This window comes from Dendropsophus ebraccatus, chromosome 3 (genome assembly GCF_027789765.1).
Source record: "Dendropsophus ebraccatus isolate aDenEbr1 chromosome 3, aDenEbr1.pat, whole genome shotgun sequence".
Lineage (NCBI taxonomy): Eukaryota > Metazoa > Chordata > Amphibia > Anura > Hylidae > Dendropsophus > Dendropsophus ebraccatus.
The window spans coordinates 171,399,992-171,415,370 of record NC_091456.1 but is presented as its reverse complement, the minus strand read 5'-3'; the positions used below and the strand labels follow the sequence as shown (position 1 = coordinate 171,415,370).

At 45.8% G+C, this 15,379-nt stretch overlaps 1 protein-coding gene across 1 annotated transcript; it reads right to left on the bottom strand.

Annotated features, from left to right (window-relative positions):
• Positions 1–502: 502 nt before the first annotated feature.
• Positions 503–11,340, bottom strand: GOLPH3 (golgi phosphoprotein 3). Its single transcript, XM_069963137.1, has 4 exons — positions 10,939–11,340; positions 4,821–4,952; positions 3,253–3,367; positions 503–2,302 (listed from the first exon to the last, which is right to left on the bottom strand). The coding sequence occupies exons 1-4, from the start codon at positions 11,137–11,139 to the stop codon at positions 1,878–1,880; spliced, it is 873 nt and encodes a 290-aa protein (XP_069819238.1). The 5' UTR covers positions 11,140–11,340; the 3' UTR covers positions 503–1,877.
• Positions 11,341–15,379: the final 4,039 nt, after the last annotated feature.

The following is a 15,379-nucleotide window of genomic DNA, read 5'->3' as shown; positions in this document are numbered from 1 at the left end:
TAGACGGGGAAAAGGTAGTTTTCATCGGGTGTATGAGGCCAGGAGAAGGGTGGCAACTAGTCATCAGGCCAGGGAGCCATCTATGACTAGTCCCGGCATGCATTGTGGGGATGATTGACAGGCATAGAGACCCGTAGTGTCAATCATTCCCACAGAGCCCGCTGACAGAGAGCAGTGTCTAGTCAGATAACTAGGCCACACCTCCTGGCCTCGCACACCCAATTAAGAAATACCTTTTCCCAATCGTGTTGATTGGTTCCCTTTAAGTGAATAGAGGAAATTTGTTCCACCACACTCGACCCGAGGACAAGCGTGGCGCTGTTTTTTTTAAAACAAGGAAGAGGTTTATGTCTATGAAGCCACAGCATATAGCTCCATGGCAGTAACCAAAAACAAATGTTTTCTAAACAACCTACAGAACTGACCACACACTTCAGGGCTCCCTCCTACTGTACAGATAGAACAGCGGATTAAAGGCTTAAAAAGACACAGAAATCAGCAGTTTCAGGCACTTTAAAGATCATAGTTTATTTACCGTATAATAAAAAGCTAGTATACAGAGGGAATCCGACCATGGCAACAATCGTCATACCTTCTCCTGTCTGTATTTGTTGCTCTCGGTTATCATCTGCCTATACACCCCCCTTTACTGTGCTGCTCCTGTGACTACATGTACAAATCCCACAGACAGCGGGTGGGGGTCATTCTATGTACAGAGCCAAAACTATGGAAGAAATGTGACAGGCAACACTGAGCTCCAACATTAATGTGCTAAGCAGCTGAATTTTACATACACACATTTATATAGGTAAAAAAACAAAACAAAACAAAAAAAGGAATTAGAGTTATCAGAAGTTTTGTTGGATTCCGTGTGATAAGAATCTGTAGTTGCGAACACGCTCATGCACCAGGAATAAGGACTGACCGTCTGATTGTGTTTCAGCCTATACAGAGGACACCATGTATGTGAGATCCAGGACATTAAATACAAAAATCATTGCACCTCAAAGCTGTAATGGTCACAAAGTAACAAAAAAAAAATCAAATACAAAAAGTGGAGAAAAAAAATAAAAATCATTATGTAACAGGACGATGGCGCTACAGCTACATGCGAACATTACCATGATACGTGTAGCATAGCAACTGTGGTTCACAGTTCTCTGTATGTGATGCATAACCCGCAGATCGGAGCCTAACAATGTGCAAGAGATTGGGCCAGACGTCGGGTGCACATCCAAAATACTTAAGGGATTTTTTTTTGTTCAATTTTTTTTTTTTTTAACTATACAACTTTATCTATTTACACTATTTAATGGAATGTTCCCCCATCCCCCCAAATGGCTTCCAAAAAAAAAAAAAACACTGGACTTCTCCACGGGAAACAATTAAAATAAATCTGATTCTTGTAAATTTACAGGAGGTGGAGGAGGAGCAAGTGCCAAATATGCAGCTAAAAAAGAGGGAGAGAAAAAAAAAAAAAGGCTAAAAAGTTTTTATTCTGAAATTGGTGTAAAATTAGGAGAAATGGGACAGAGCGACAAACTTTGGTGACTGAAAGGCCTTTTTGTGAGACGCGTTTCAGCAGGATCTGTAAACCACCGTGCCAAAATGAAAAGGCAAAAAAAAAAAAAAAAGCAAAATCCTGCGTGCATCCGGATCAGCGGAGCCGAAACGTAGGTCTGTGAGGTGCACAAACTTAAGGAGTACTGGAATGCCAATATGGCAATAAGAAGTAATCTCTCTCTCTCTGAACAGGAACGCGTCTTGCACCGTTCTCTGGTGAGTCAAAAAGCAAAATTACTGAAAATGTTGAGCAGACACAACTGGTTTTACTTAATGAATCGCTCCAGTCCGCTGGTTTGGGTTTCGTTATTTTATCACTTGGTAAAGGTGGACACAACGGCCCATAGGATTTCATTAGCGTTGGGCTTCATGGCCTCCACTTCTGGGTCTAGATCAAGGAGCTGTCTGACTCTCTTCATGGCCAAGTCATATTGGTCGTCTAGAAGCGGAGCAAACGCGTTCTCGATGACATCTGAGGAATGGGCTAGGTAGATAAGGGCCAGCAAGCGCTTGTCCATACGATGAGGATCCTTCACCCACTTGTCCAGAACGGCCTCCTGCACTCTCTTGATGAGACGCTGCTTGATGTTGTTGTTGGTCAGCGGGTGCGTGGTCATGTCGAACAGCAGGAAATTTTGTTTCTCCGTCGTCAGGACGCCTTTTTCCACCAGATTCTTAGCCAGACGTTCACGAACATTACGTAACTGAAAGTGAAGCTTCAACGGGTTCCAGGTCTCACCTGAAAGGTTCAATAATGGAATTTTATCATAAGTATAGGCATCAGATGAGACTTTATAACTACAGATGAGCGAACCGGGTTCGGGTTCGAGTCGATCTGAACCCGAACGGTCGGTATTTGATTAGCTGGAGCTGCCGAACTTGGATAAAGCTCTAAGGTTGTCTGGAAAACATGGATACAGCCAATGACTATATCCATGATTTTCACATAACCTTAGAGCTTTATCCAACTTCAGCAGCCACCGCTAATCAAATGCTGAAAGTTCGGGTTCGGATAGACTTGAGCATGCTCCAGGTTCACTCATCTCTATTTATAACACATTTCTACTCTAAATACAGTGCAAGAGAGCAAGAATGCGACAGAGTGTGAGCGATAGAGCGAGCGTGCAAGAGAGTGTGTAAGAGGAACTTCCTGTGTGAAATCACCAGACCAGATTAACTGGTAGGGTAGCTCTGAGCGTGCGTACAAGAGAGCGAGTGTGCGTGCAAGAGAGCGTGCAAGAAAGCGAGCGAGGGTGCAAAAGAAACTTTCTGTGTGAATCATTGCTGAGGCTCCAGAAATTACACCACCAGATTAACTGGTAGGGTCATTCTATAGACCGCTTGTAATTCCTTGTTCTTCTAGACATCAGATATATACTAGGTAAAGCTATTCTCTTAGCGTGCAAGAGAGCAAGCGAGTTTAAGAGAAACTTCCTGTGGCTGCATAAGTCACAGGACCAGATTAACTGTTAAGACCACTCTATAGACAGCTTGTAATTCTCTGCTCTTTTAGCCATCAGCGATATACTAAGTAAAGCTATTCTACTCGGAGCGAGCAAGAAAGCGAGCGAGCATGCAAAAGAAACTTCCTGTGTGAATCATTGACAGACATCTGTGAGGGAATCTATGAATGCTACAGTGGCAGAATAATCCCTCCACAGTGTCTAAAGAGGAAACATGGCCACGTACCGCTAAGAAGTTCAATCCAGCTCTGCACCGTCTCTGGTGTTGGGGTTTCTTTTATGTGTTTTAAGGCTTCATCGAGCATAACATCGCCTGTCGGGGCATCGGATTTACAGATAACCTGCAGCAAGACAAACACTCAAACTTAACATTTGGGATTATTCACACCACAGCGTAGAAAATAGAAAGGCCATCGCCCGGTGTTCATTGCAAAACATTCTAGCATCACTAGTAACCAAAGGAGTCTCACTTAAAGGAGAAGTCCGGCAAAGATTTTTATTAAGGTGTTGTATTGCCCCCCAAAAAGTTATACAAATCACCAATATACACTCATTATGGGAAATGCACATAAAGTGCTTTCTTTCCTGCACTTACTACTGCATCAAGGCTTCACTTCCTGGATAACATGGTGATGTCACTTCCTGGATAACATGGTGATGTCACTTCCTGGATAACATGGTGATGTCACTTCCTGGATAACATGGTGATGTCACGACCCGACTCCCAGAGCTGTGCGGGCTGTGGCTGCTGGAGAGGATGATGGCAGGGGGACACTGAGGGACACAGGGCATTGCAGGGACACTGAGCATCCCTCTGCCATTATCCTCTCCAGCAGCCACAGCCCGCACAGCTCTGGGAGGCGGGTCGTGACATCACCATGTTATCCAGGAAGTGACATCACCATGTTATCCAGGAAGTGACATCACCATGTTATCCAGGAAGTGAAGCCTTGATGCATTAGTAAGTGCAGGAAAAAAATCACTTTATAAGCATTTCCTGTAACAAGTGTATATTGGTGATTTGTTTAACTTTTGGGGGGGCAATACAATACTTTAATAAAAATTTTCGCCAGACTTCTCCTTTAAAGGCCTTTTACAAAGGCCGATTATCGTCACAAAAAAAAAAATTGGTAAACGTTAAACTTAAGTGCTAATCTTCTGGTGTAAACGTGTCAATAATCAAACTTTGTAGGTGGTTGATGGCATCTGCTGACCTCAAGCATTGTTAATTGTTCAAGTCTTTCAGTGTATACACTCATCACTAAATAGAGTATATAGATACAAACGCAATTACGAGTATATTTACCATCACATTAATGAATTCATGAAATTGGTTCACTAAACGCGCGCTTAAGTGATTTATCTCTACATGTAAAAGTTGCAGCTCAAATCCATTAAAGTCTACATGAGTTGCAGCTCAAATCCATTAAAGTCAATGGAGCTGAATTGTAATGCCACACACAACCTGAGGACAAGGGGTGGCACTGTTTTTTCTAATCCTGGATGAATATTTTCAGAATCGGAGTGTTTTAGTATTAACGGCAAAATGAGCAGCAGAAAGTTTGTGAATTCAAAAATATAATGTGTGAACAAAAGGCAACTATCAAGGAGGGGAGTTCTTTACAGTAACAGGAGTAAAACATATAAAACAATGGATCAATGTACAAAGGTAATTAACAAAAAAGAAAAAAGCATGGACGCTCTGTCAGAGGCAAATGTAAAGGAGGTAAAGCTGTCCACACACTATACTAAGTGCAGACATCGGAGGGATCTCTCTATGGGGATCATTCCTACCTTTCTTGCTAGGAGACTCTTACGCCTCATTCCTCCAGCTTCTAGAGCGATACGCCCTCTGAACGCCAGCTCGATCAGCATGCATCCTCGTAGACCGGCAGATATACAGTCATTCCAGAATGATGTGTAACCCTAGAGAGAAAGCACATAAGACTGTGTAACCAATGGCTTCTATATGGAAAATACACAGAAGTAGTGACAGCCCTATGCAGGTGTCTCATCCAGGACTTCTTATACAGTCACCATGCTAATCTTATGTCCTGTACACCAGGCGCTTCAACAACACGCTCAGGATTATATACAGTACGCAGAGTAGTGTGGCGTACAGTCTTACTGTAAATGAATAGGTGCAGGAAAGGGACCCAAGGCAGTCACTCCGGTATCTGCTGTCTGCATGCTGCAGTATAATATGACCTGTGCGCATAATATCTATCTATATATACATTATCTATCCTTAAAGGGAACCATTCACCCCGTGGCCCCCGTTAGAAACAGACATACAGTAACATAAAGGTCAATATACTTACCACATCGCTCCCGGTCCCGTCCCGGATCCCGTTGTTGACACGGAGAAATCGCCGATTCTTCTTCTCGCGCCCATTATGGTAATGAGCGCCGCCGGCCCGAAGTCCAGCCTTCTCCCCGCCTCCGACACTTGATTGACGCCGGATCTTCTTCCTCCTCGTCTTCTATCTTCTCGCCGGATCCCGCGCAGGCGCCGTGACAGTCGTTTTCGGCGCATGCGCAGTTCACAATTGAAGCCGCTCCGCAGCTTCACTGTTTACTGCGCGTGCGCCGATTGGCTCGAACACGTATCCTGTTTACCGCGCAGGCGCAGAAGAGGTGACGAGACCATCGCAACGGCGCCTGCGCGGGAATTCGGCAGAAGACTGAAGACTGAAGACGTCAATCAAGTTCCAGGAGGCGTGGATGGGCGGCGACGAGAAGAGGACCTCATGAATAAGTTGGACTCGTCCGTCGTTTCCTATGGACGTTGGACTCATCTCAGCTCATTACCATAATGGGCGGGAGAAGAAGAATCGGCGATTTCTCCGTGTCAACAACGGGATCCGGGACGGGACCGGGAGCGATGTGGTAAGTATATTGACCTTTATGTTACTGTATGTCTGTTTCTAACGGGGGCCACGGGGTGAATGGTTCCCTTTAAAGGGGTTTTCTCCTCTGAGCCTATCAGTTACCCACAGGAGTGCTGATAAATGTCTGACTACTGAGGTTCCTGCCATTCTAAGCAATGTGTACTCTCCAATTGCACAGCCATGGGAAGGAGTGTAAATGGATGGGTGGTAGAGCATGTTCCCTGCAGCTCATCTCTATGGTCAAGAGGAGCAGCTTTTTCCAGTCCTCCTTTGCGCAGGTGTCTATATACAATGGTGTAAGCTGTCACGCTGCCCCTCGGTTCCGGATGTTACCTTCACAGTCCAGGACAAAGTCCTCGCACTCATTTACTAAGACTACATGGCTTGATTATCGTTTACCAAGGGCTGCATGGACATTGTTAGTGATGTCTGTGCAGCCCTTGCCCTGAACTGTTATACCTCACCTCTCCACGCTCCTGGGTCTTCTCCTGCCCTCTGCTTTCACTCCAGATGCTGCGGCTGCAGCTTCAGGGTGTCAGCTCAGTCAGGCCGCTCAGCCAATCACTGTCCGGGACAGCTGGGAGTGACAGCCGAGGGTAGGAGAAGAGTGGGAGCGCTGAGAGGTGAGGTATAGCAGTTTACTTAATCGTTAGCTGTTGGCGCCTATCGCTATTACATGTAGTTATGTGCTGTCGGGGATGAAGATTTTAGGTCCGGACCTAAAGACACTATCAGCCGATAATCGTTGTCTCTATTACACAGAGTGATAATCGGACAATTTTAACTCCATGTAATAGGGCTCTTATTCAAATTCTGCAGACTTCAGAGCTGAAATCTCTGAGCATTTTTACTGGCTAAATGTCTCCAGCAGAATAGTGAGCGCAGCTCTCGGGACAGGATGTAACTCAGGATCAGTACAGGATAAGTAATGTAATGTATGTACACAGTGACCCTACCAGCAGAATAGTGAGTGCAGCTCTGGAGTATAATACAGGATGTAACTCAGGACCAGTACAGGATAAATAATATAAAGTATGTACACAGTGACCCCACCAGCAGAATAGTAAGTACAGCTCTGGAGTATAATACAGGATGTAACTCAGGATCAGTACAGGATAAGTAATGTAATGCATGTACAGTGACCCCACAGCAGAATAGTGAGTGCAGCTCTGGAGTATAATACAGGATGTAACTCAGGACCAGTACAGGATAAATAATATAAAGTATGTACACAATGACCCCACCAGCAGAATAGTGAGTGCAGCTCTGGAGTATAATACAGGATGTAACTCAGGACCAGTACAGGATAAATAATATAAAGTATGTACACAGTGACCCCCACCAGCAGAATAGTAAGTACAGCTCTGGAGTATAATACAGGATGTAACTCAGGATCAGTACAGGATAAGTAATGTAATGCATGTACAGTGACCCCACAGCAGAATAGTGAGTGCAGCTCTGGAGTATAATACAGGATGTAACTCAGGACCAGTACAGGATAAATAATATAAAGTATGTACACAGTGACCCCACCAGCAGAATAATGAGTGCAGCTCTGGAGTATAATAGAAATGATATAATTAGAGCACAGTATTTATAATCTAAGGCTCCTCGGTCACAGCGGGGTCTTTCAGGCGCTGTCAGTCCTTGTGCGATGAGTCTGGCAGAACATTGTTGCTTCCCTTTATAATGGAAGCTACAATTCTGATGTGAACAGGGTCATAAAGAGCTATAAGCAGATGACATCTATTCTATAGATACAAGGAGGTGTAATAAAGAATCCCCCTGCCATGGAGCTATTCTTTCTTCTTACAGAGAAGAGCTGCGGGCGGGGGCAGAATAGTCATAGTGATCTGCACACCAGTGTAATACACATCCAGCATGGTCACCTTCGCAGGTTGCTAGGCAGCCGCCGGAGTGAACAATAGCTGTGAGGGCACTTTGACAGCCGCCGCTGCTGAAGAGGAATCGCCTTGTTCTCCTTATCTTGCTGTCTAGTCACTTCCTGGAGAAAAAATCCCAGGCCTGCAGCTACAAACATGACAGTCACTGCTGTATACAAGGACTATACGCTGATCAGTGTATACCAGCAGCACAGTGTGAACACAACCTTATATATGATAGATGATGTCAGCCGACATATCAATCTTACGTTGTCTCTGTTTATGAAGTGCCCAACTGTTCAGAGAACCTGGTATTCTGCCATACATTATACTACAAGATCCGCAGCGAGTCCAACTAACCCACAAGAATGTGTAACATGATCCGGATGACAAGTATGTACAACTATGTGCCAACAGCCCGGCCAGGGAGATCATCTCCACTCACACACTATAGGTAATAAAGTTAAAGGGGTAGTTCAGTAAATTTTCCAATAACGCCATCAATATGAGATCAGTAACTTCAATAGGTCAAGAAATCTGCAACATTTCAGGCCTGTGTGAACATAGTATGTTTTTGTTTTTTTTCTTATAATTCACATTTTTTAGCATTCAAAGGTTCAGTAAATACTGAATGTGTGAATGTCCCCCTGAATGTGCTGTATGGATGCACAGAAGTCCCATATGCTGCACAATGCACGGGTACGTCAACTGCGACATATGTAGATATAAACAGTACCTCTGTCTTAGCATCCGCAGTATAAGACGACTGAGGTATGGCTCATATTACTAACCTTTATCCAGTGCACTGGTATTAGGAGGACAGGTGGTAGCGCTATACATGATACAGGTAATCTCCTGGAGCCTGACTATAGATCAGTACTTGCAGCTACCTGGAACAGACTATAATCCGCTGACAGGGAACGTGCCGTCACCATAGATGAGGGAACTGCATGTAAAGCAGCTGCCAATGTGATGGAGTTTACCTGGTATAACATACAGAAGGCTGACCCCCTCCAGCACAGTGCCGCTGCTCATCCCCTGGACACCCACGCCGGCACAGTGCCGCCGCTCATCCCCTGGACACCCACACCGACACAGTGCCGCCACTTATCCCCTGGACACCCACGCCGGCACAGTGCAGCTGCTAATCCCCTGGACACCCACGCCGGCACAGTGCCGCTGCTCATCCCCTGGACACCCACGCCGGCACAGTGTTGCTACTTATCCCCTGGACACCCACGCCGGCACAATGCCGCTGCTCATCCCCTGGACACCGACGCCAGCACAGTGCCGCTACTTATCCCCTGGACACCCACGCCGGCACAGTGCCGCCGCTCATCCCCTGGACACCCACGCCGGCATAGTGCCGCTGCTCATCCCCTGGACACCCGCGCCGGCATAGTGCCGCTGCTCATCCCCTGGACACCCACGCCGGCATAGTGCCGCTGCTCATCCCCTGGACACCCACGCCAGCACAGTGCCGCTACTTATCCCCTGGACACCCACGCCGGCACAGTGCCACCGCTCATCCCCTGGACACCCACGCTCGCACAGTGCCGCTCATCCCCTGGACACAGAGCGACAATTTAAAGTGACAGCATCCTGGATGACGTGGATTTACATCAACGTTTTAGGCCCTTATAGGGCATAGTCCGTTCCTCTAAGATCAGTGCTGCTCTGGCTGCTCAAAAACTACAACTCCCATCATGCCCTGACAGCCGTGTTAATAGTTTGGAACCCCATAGCCAAGGCAGCACATCATCCGGTATCCGTCAGTGACGGTATATAGGTGACATCCCAACACAGAGCCGGGATTAGCTGTTGGGCTGACTGCATCCAGACATACAACCTGTACAACTCACGTCCGCAGTCATGACATCATGTAAATTGCTCATGTGACTCTGCAGCCAATCCTAGGCCAAACACAGGGAGAAACCAATGAGGCCGGCGATTGGCTGCAGCATCATGTGAGCAATGGACATGACATCTCTACAACACGAGCGTCTGCAGCAGGGGATGGTTAGCTTTATTTTATGTTTTTAGTCAGGTTGCAGACAATTTTTAGAGAAACTCTCTTTAAGGGGTTACCCCAATATAAAAGCAACCACGAGTGTAAGAGGTTAAAAAAAAACATCCAGTGGTCACATGACCATAAGGGAACCTTCATTCCTCCATCTGTTGCAAAACTACACTCCCCATCATGCCTGGACAGCCAAAATGAACCTTTGGCTGTCCAGGCATGATGGGAATTGTAGTTTTGAAACAGCTGAAGGTTCCTTATTCCTGTTCTACAGCCACTTGGTGGTGGGTCACATGACAGCCAGGCAGAACTCCATCCGTTATCACATGACTCTAGTGAGTTGATAGCCACTTGGTGACAGGTCACATGACAGCCAGACAGGTCTTCTTTCCAGGAGTCACATGACCCTTATGAGCTCTATAGCCACTTAGTGACAGGTCACATGACAGCTAGACAGGTCTCCGTATACAGGAGTCACATGACCCTTATGAGCTTGGTAGCCACTTAGTGACAGGTCACATGACAGCCAGACAGGTCTCCATATACAGGAGTCACATGACCCTAATGAGCTCGGTAGCCACTTAGTGACAGGTCACATGACAGCCAGACAGGTCTCTGTATACAGGAGTCACATGACCCTAATAAGCTCTACAGCCACTTGGTGGTGGTCTCCATCTTCATTGTTTACATCCATGTTCTCCCCCATCAGGCTGCCCTGATGTAAGAAGACTACAACTCCCACCATGGCTGGGTAGCGATAGGATGTACGTGCATGCTGGGAGTTGTAGTTTCGCAACAACTGACAGGAAAACGTGCCCTATACGTATTGGCGACCGATGAAGTGGCCCCCGTTACTTAGCCGCCATTCACGTCCAGGTGGTCGGTGGTGTTTGGAGACCCTGCCAGGGATTTTCTCTACTCACAATAGGACTAGGGCGCAATTCCTGACCTGGAAACAATGGAAACCATCACAAAGCCCCCAATGTGATCAGGAGCCGGAGACCCTATAGGAAACCTACAGAAACCTGACAGAGGGCAGGAAATAACCAGCAACGAGCGGGAGAGTGAGGCCCCCGGGCGACATTTCCCTGCGACATTCCCCGGAGCCGGAGCCTCACCTCCCTGTCCTTGAGGCCGAGCAGCAGCACCTCCTCCATCAGGGTGAGCCTGGCCTCCTTGTCCCCGGCCCGGTCCTCGTCCTCCTGCTCGTCCCGCTCCCTCTCCTCGTTCTGGCCCTCGGCCGTCTTGTCCCGGTCGCTGCGGGAGGCCTCGGTGCGGCGCTGCACTAGGCCGGAGTTGCGCTGGGTGACGGACGTCATGTCTGCACGGTACGGTCACACGGTGTAGTGGGGGCGGGGAGCGCTATCTGCAGGCCCAGGCCCAGCACATCAGGCCCCGCTCCTTCCCCCCCGCTGCCTCTCCGGTGCTGCAGGAACAAGCTGCTGGTCGGTGATCGGGCCAAGATGGCGGCTCCCGCTGACGTCACTAGAGGATGTGGCACCAACTTGGAGAGAGGGGAGGAGACTGGGAAGATAGCGGAAGTGACGTCACAGCCAGGGCTAGAAGCATTCTCAGGTGCTGTACAGGTGTGAGGGAAACAGAGCACAGGCTCCCCCTCCTGGTCATGTCGTGTAATAGCTGACATTTACCAAAAGAAACCATACAGCCAATCAGATTTTAGCTCTTATTTCTTTGAAAAATAAAAGCAGCAACGTGATAGGTTGCTATGGCCAACTGTTTTTCTTTTTTTCCCACTTTTTAAAATTTTCTTAACCCCTTCCTGCCAAAGATGTATGAAAAATGGCTATGAGAACGTTTCCTTGTTGCCTATAGCAACCAATGACCATGCAGTCTGAATAGAAGAGAAGACTATGAGATGATAGCTGAGCTGTGATTGGTTGTGTGATGGGTTTTGGAGGTGCTGATCAGTTCTGGGTTTCTTTGCTTTATAGAACTGATCTGTAATGCCTCATCCAGCCTGTGTACAGGGGTGGCGCTGTTTGCCGCCATAGGTTTCTAACCTTGTACAACCCATTTGTGTGGAGAATTAACGGGGTTGTCCAGCGAAAATCTTTTTCTTTCAAATCAACTGGTGTCGGAAAGTTATATCGCTTTGTAATTTACTTCTATTAAAAAATCTCAAGTCTTCCCATACTTATTAGCTGCTGTATGTCCTGCAGGAAATGTTTTATTTTCAGCCTAACACAGTGCTCTCTGCTGACATCTGTGGCCGAGATAAGAATTGTCCAGAGCAGGAGAGGTTTTCTATGGGGATTCATTGAAAACCGAGAGAGTTCCTGTCTCCGCCAGAGAGGTCAGCAGAGAGCAGTGTGTCAGACTGAAAATAAAACATTTCCTGCAGGACATACAGCAGCTAATAAGTATGGGAAACTTGAGATTTTTTGATAGAAGTAAATTACAAATCTATATAACTTTCTGACACCAGTTAATTTGAAAGAAAAAGATTTTTGCTGGACAACCCCTTTAAAGAAATTTCCAGATTTTGTCATTGGTACAAGTGTCAGTTGCTTATGCGGCTTTGGTATCCTGGACAACAAGATATCACAGCATCCTAACATTGTGGAAGTCTGAGACAAGAACACATGACATCACAACCTTCTATGACATCACAGTGATGTAGGAGCATAGTAGGAATCACACACTGCTAGGGCGGCTCATTTACAGATAAAGAAGACCACCTGCGTCTCCCCCATAAATTGGTGGGGTTCAGCAGTGCTCGGACGATGATAGACGTGATCCAGGGTGATGCTGATCGCCACTTGTGTGGGGTCAGGAAGGAATTATTCTTTGCCCTCCGTGACTCTTCAGGTTCAGCATCCCCTGGGGCCCCATTATATAATAGTACATGGGACCTCAGCCTATTGCTGGGGGGCTCTTACAGGGGGGGGTTAGCGGCCTCAGGGTGCACTATCAGATGGATTTGTCTTTATTAGGGTCCATTTACACAGAAGGATTATCTGCCAAAGATTTGAAGCCAAAGCCAGGAACAGACTATAAACAGAGATCAGGTCATGAAGGAGAGCCTAAGATTTCTCTTTTCAAATCCATTCCTGGCTTTGGCTTCAAATCTTTGTCAGATAATCTTTCTGTATAAATGGACCCTTATACAGTCCAAGACCAAGTGGGGGATCTCTCCTATCATCTCTTCAAGCATTCACTTTGTGGCCTCCTCCATAGTATCAGCTGGCGCTATGGTAATGTTGTGCTCCTTACCCCCTGCATCCAGCAATGATTGTAAGGGAGAACAGCTTCATAATGTTACCTGATCTGGGAATGTTCTCCCCGCCAGACCTGGGGCTACACAGGAGAATGAGGAAAGCACCTACAGACTATAGTATCCGTGCCATGACTGTGGACACAAATAGGACATGGCAGTTTCTGGCTCATTTCTACAACAGACACCTTTCAGTAAATATAGAGAGGTGTCTGAGGCCAAAAGTGTAGACAAGAATACAGAATGTACGATGTACAGCATAAGTCATGTAATGCATGTACACAGTGACCCCACCAGCAGAACAGTGAGTGCAGCTCTGGAGTATAATACAGGATGTAACTCAGGATCAGTACAGAATAAGTAATATAATGTATGTACACAGTGACCCCACCAGCAGAACAGTGAGTGCAGCTCTGGAGTATAATACGATATGTAACTCAAGATCAGTACAGGATAAGTAATGTAATATATGTACACAGTGACCTCACCAGCAGAATAGTGAGTGCAGCTCTGGAGTATATTACAGGATGGAACTAAGGATCAGTACAGGATAAGTAATGTAATGTATATACACAGTGACCTCACCAGCAGAATAGTGAGTGCAGCTCTGGAGTATAATACAGGATGTAACTCAGGATCAGTACAGGATAAGTAATGTATGTACACAGTGACCTCACCAGCAGAATAGTGAGTGCAGCTCTGGAGTATAATACAGGATGTAACTCAGGATCAGTACAGGATAAGTAATGTAATGTATGTACACAGTAACGCAGCAGAATAGTGAGTGCAGCTCTGGAACACTCAGTAAATTCAATTAAAAAAAAAAAACACTGCAAACAAAAATCCTCTATAGATAAAATATTTAATTACAAAATAGCGACTATATTACATCCTTTTTCCATAAAGCAAATGAGGTAAATTTTCTCCGATAGATACAGGCATCTCATACAGTAGACCAGTAGTAAGCAAATCATAACTTGTGTATCTCCCTCAATGCATTGCTAATTAAACTACTACAACAAAGCATGCTGGGAGGTGACGTTTACCGATATCTCGGTATGAAAAGGCGGCTTCTTATTAGAAGTCGTTTTGGCATTTAGTCCCCTTCAATAAACACCAGCTTTAGTTTGTCTAGACAGTAAGTAAGAAAAGAAATGTAGCAGAGCCGAATGTGTTATTGGCACAACACAACTCGCTGCAATATCAGTGCACAAACTGTGACATGCGAAAATGTCGTCTTTTGAAACAATGGCACCAATTAAGTGTGACATTACTGGTTCAGATTACGTGTATTGGATCTCTAGAACATTCTTATGTTTTTGTTGAATATATTAAAGGGGTATTCCACTAACAGCTGATAAACATGTCCCTGGCTGGCTGTATCTGTAACATTATAGCTTATTTTTAATGATGGGAGGGTTAATCACAGTGAGTTCATCAGCAACTTGACCTCAGATTAACCCTCCCAGCATTACAAAGAAGCTACAATGTTGCAGATAAAGCTTGCCAGGGCCTTGTTTACATCAGCTGTCTCAGAAGGGAGGGGGGGGGGAGGAGGGGGAGACAGAAAGAATTAGGCACAGATTTTTGTGTTTTCAGCAGAAAGCATCAGCTCAGAACTGGGGGAAGGAGACCGAATAGATGATAACAAGTATGGAATGAATTGTTAGTCTCACCATGGACCGCAACATATCTAAAATTATGTTTGAGTGGAATACCCCTTTAAGTGACGCGATCAGCATTAAAGGGGTTATCCAGTGCTACAAAAACATGGCCACCTTCTTCAAGAGACAGCCCCACTTATGTCTCCAGCTTGGGCGGGGTTTAGCTGCTTAATTCCATTGAAGTGAATGGAGCTTAATTGCAAACCACACCTGAACTGGAGACAAGAGTCGTGTTGTCTCTGAAAGAAAGTGGCCATGTTTTTGTAGCACTGGAGAACCCCTTTAAGAGATATGGTGACAAGGTTAGAGGTTTTGGGATAAATCAACCTGTGTCCACCAACCTGTGGCTCTCCAGCTACTGCAAAGCTACAACTCCCAGCATGCCCTATTGTAGTTGTGCAAGAGCTTGAGAACCAAAGATTTAAGAAAGTACAATGGAATAATAGTCTCATCCTCCTATTCACCATATTAATATAAATTATCCAATAAAAATCATCTACAGAAGTTTCAGCGTAAAATGCCACATACTCACATGTAACTAACAAAAAAAAAAACAAAAGCAAAACACACACACATATATACAGTGATGGTCAAAGAACTTTTCTGGAGCCATAAGCTGCCGTTCAGACAGCCACCATTATGGCCAGCCATACATTTGTA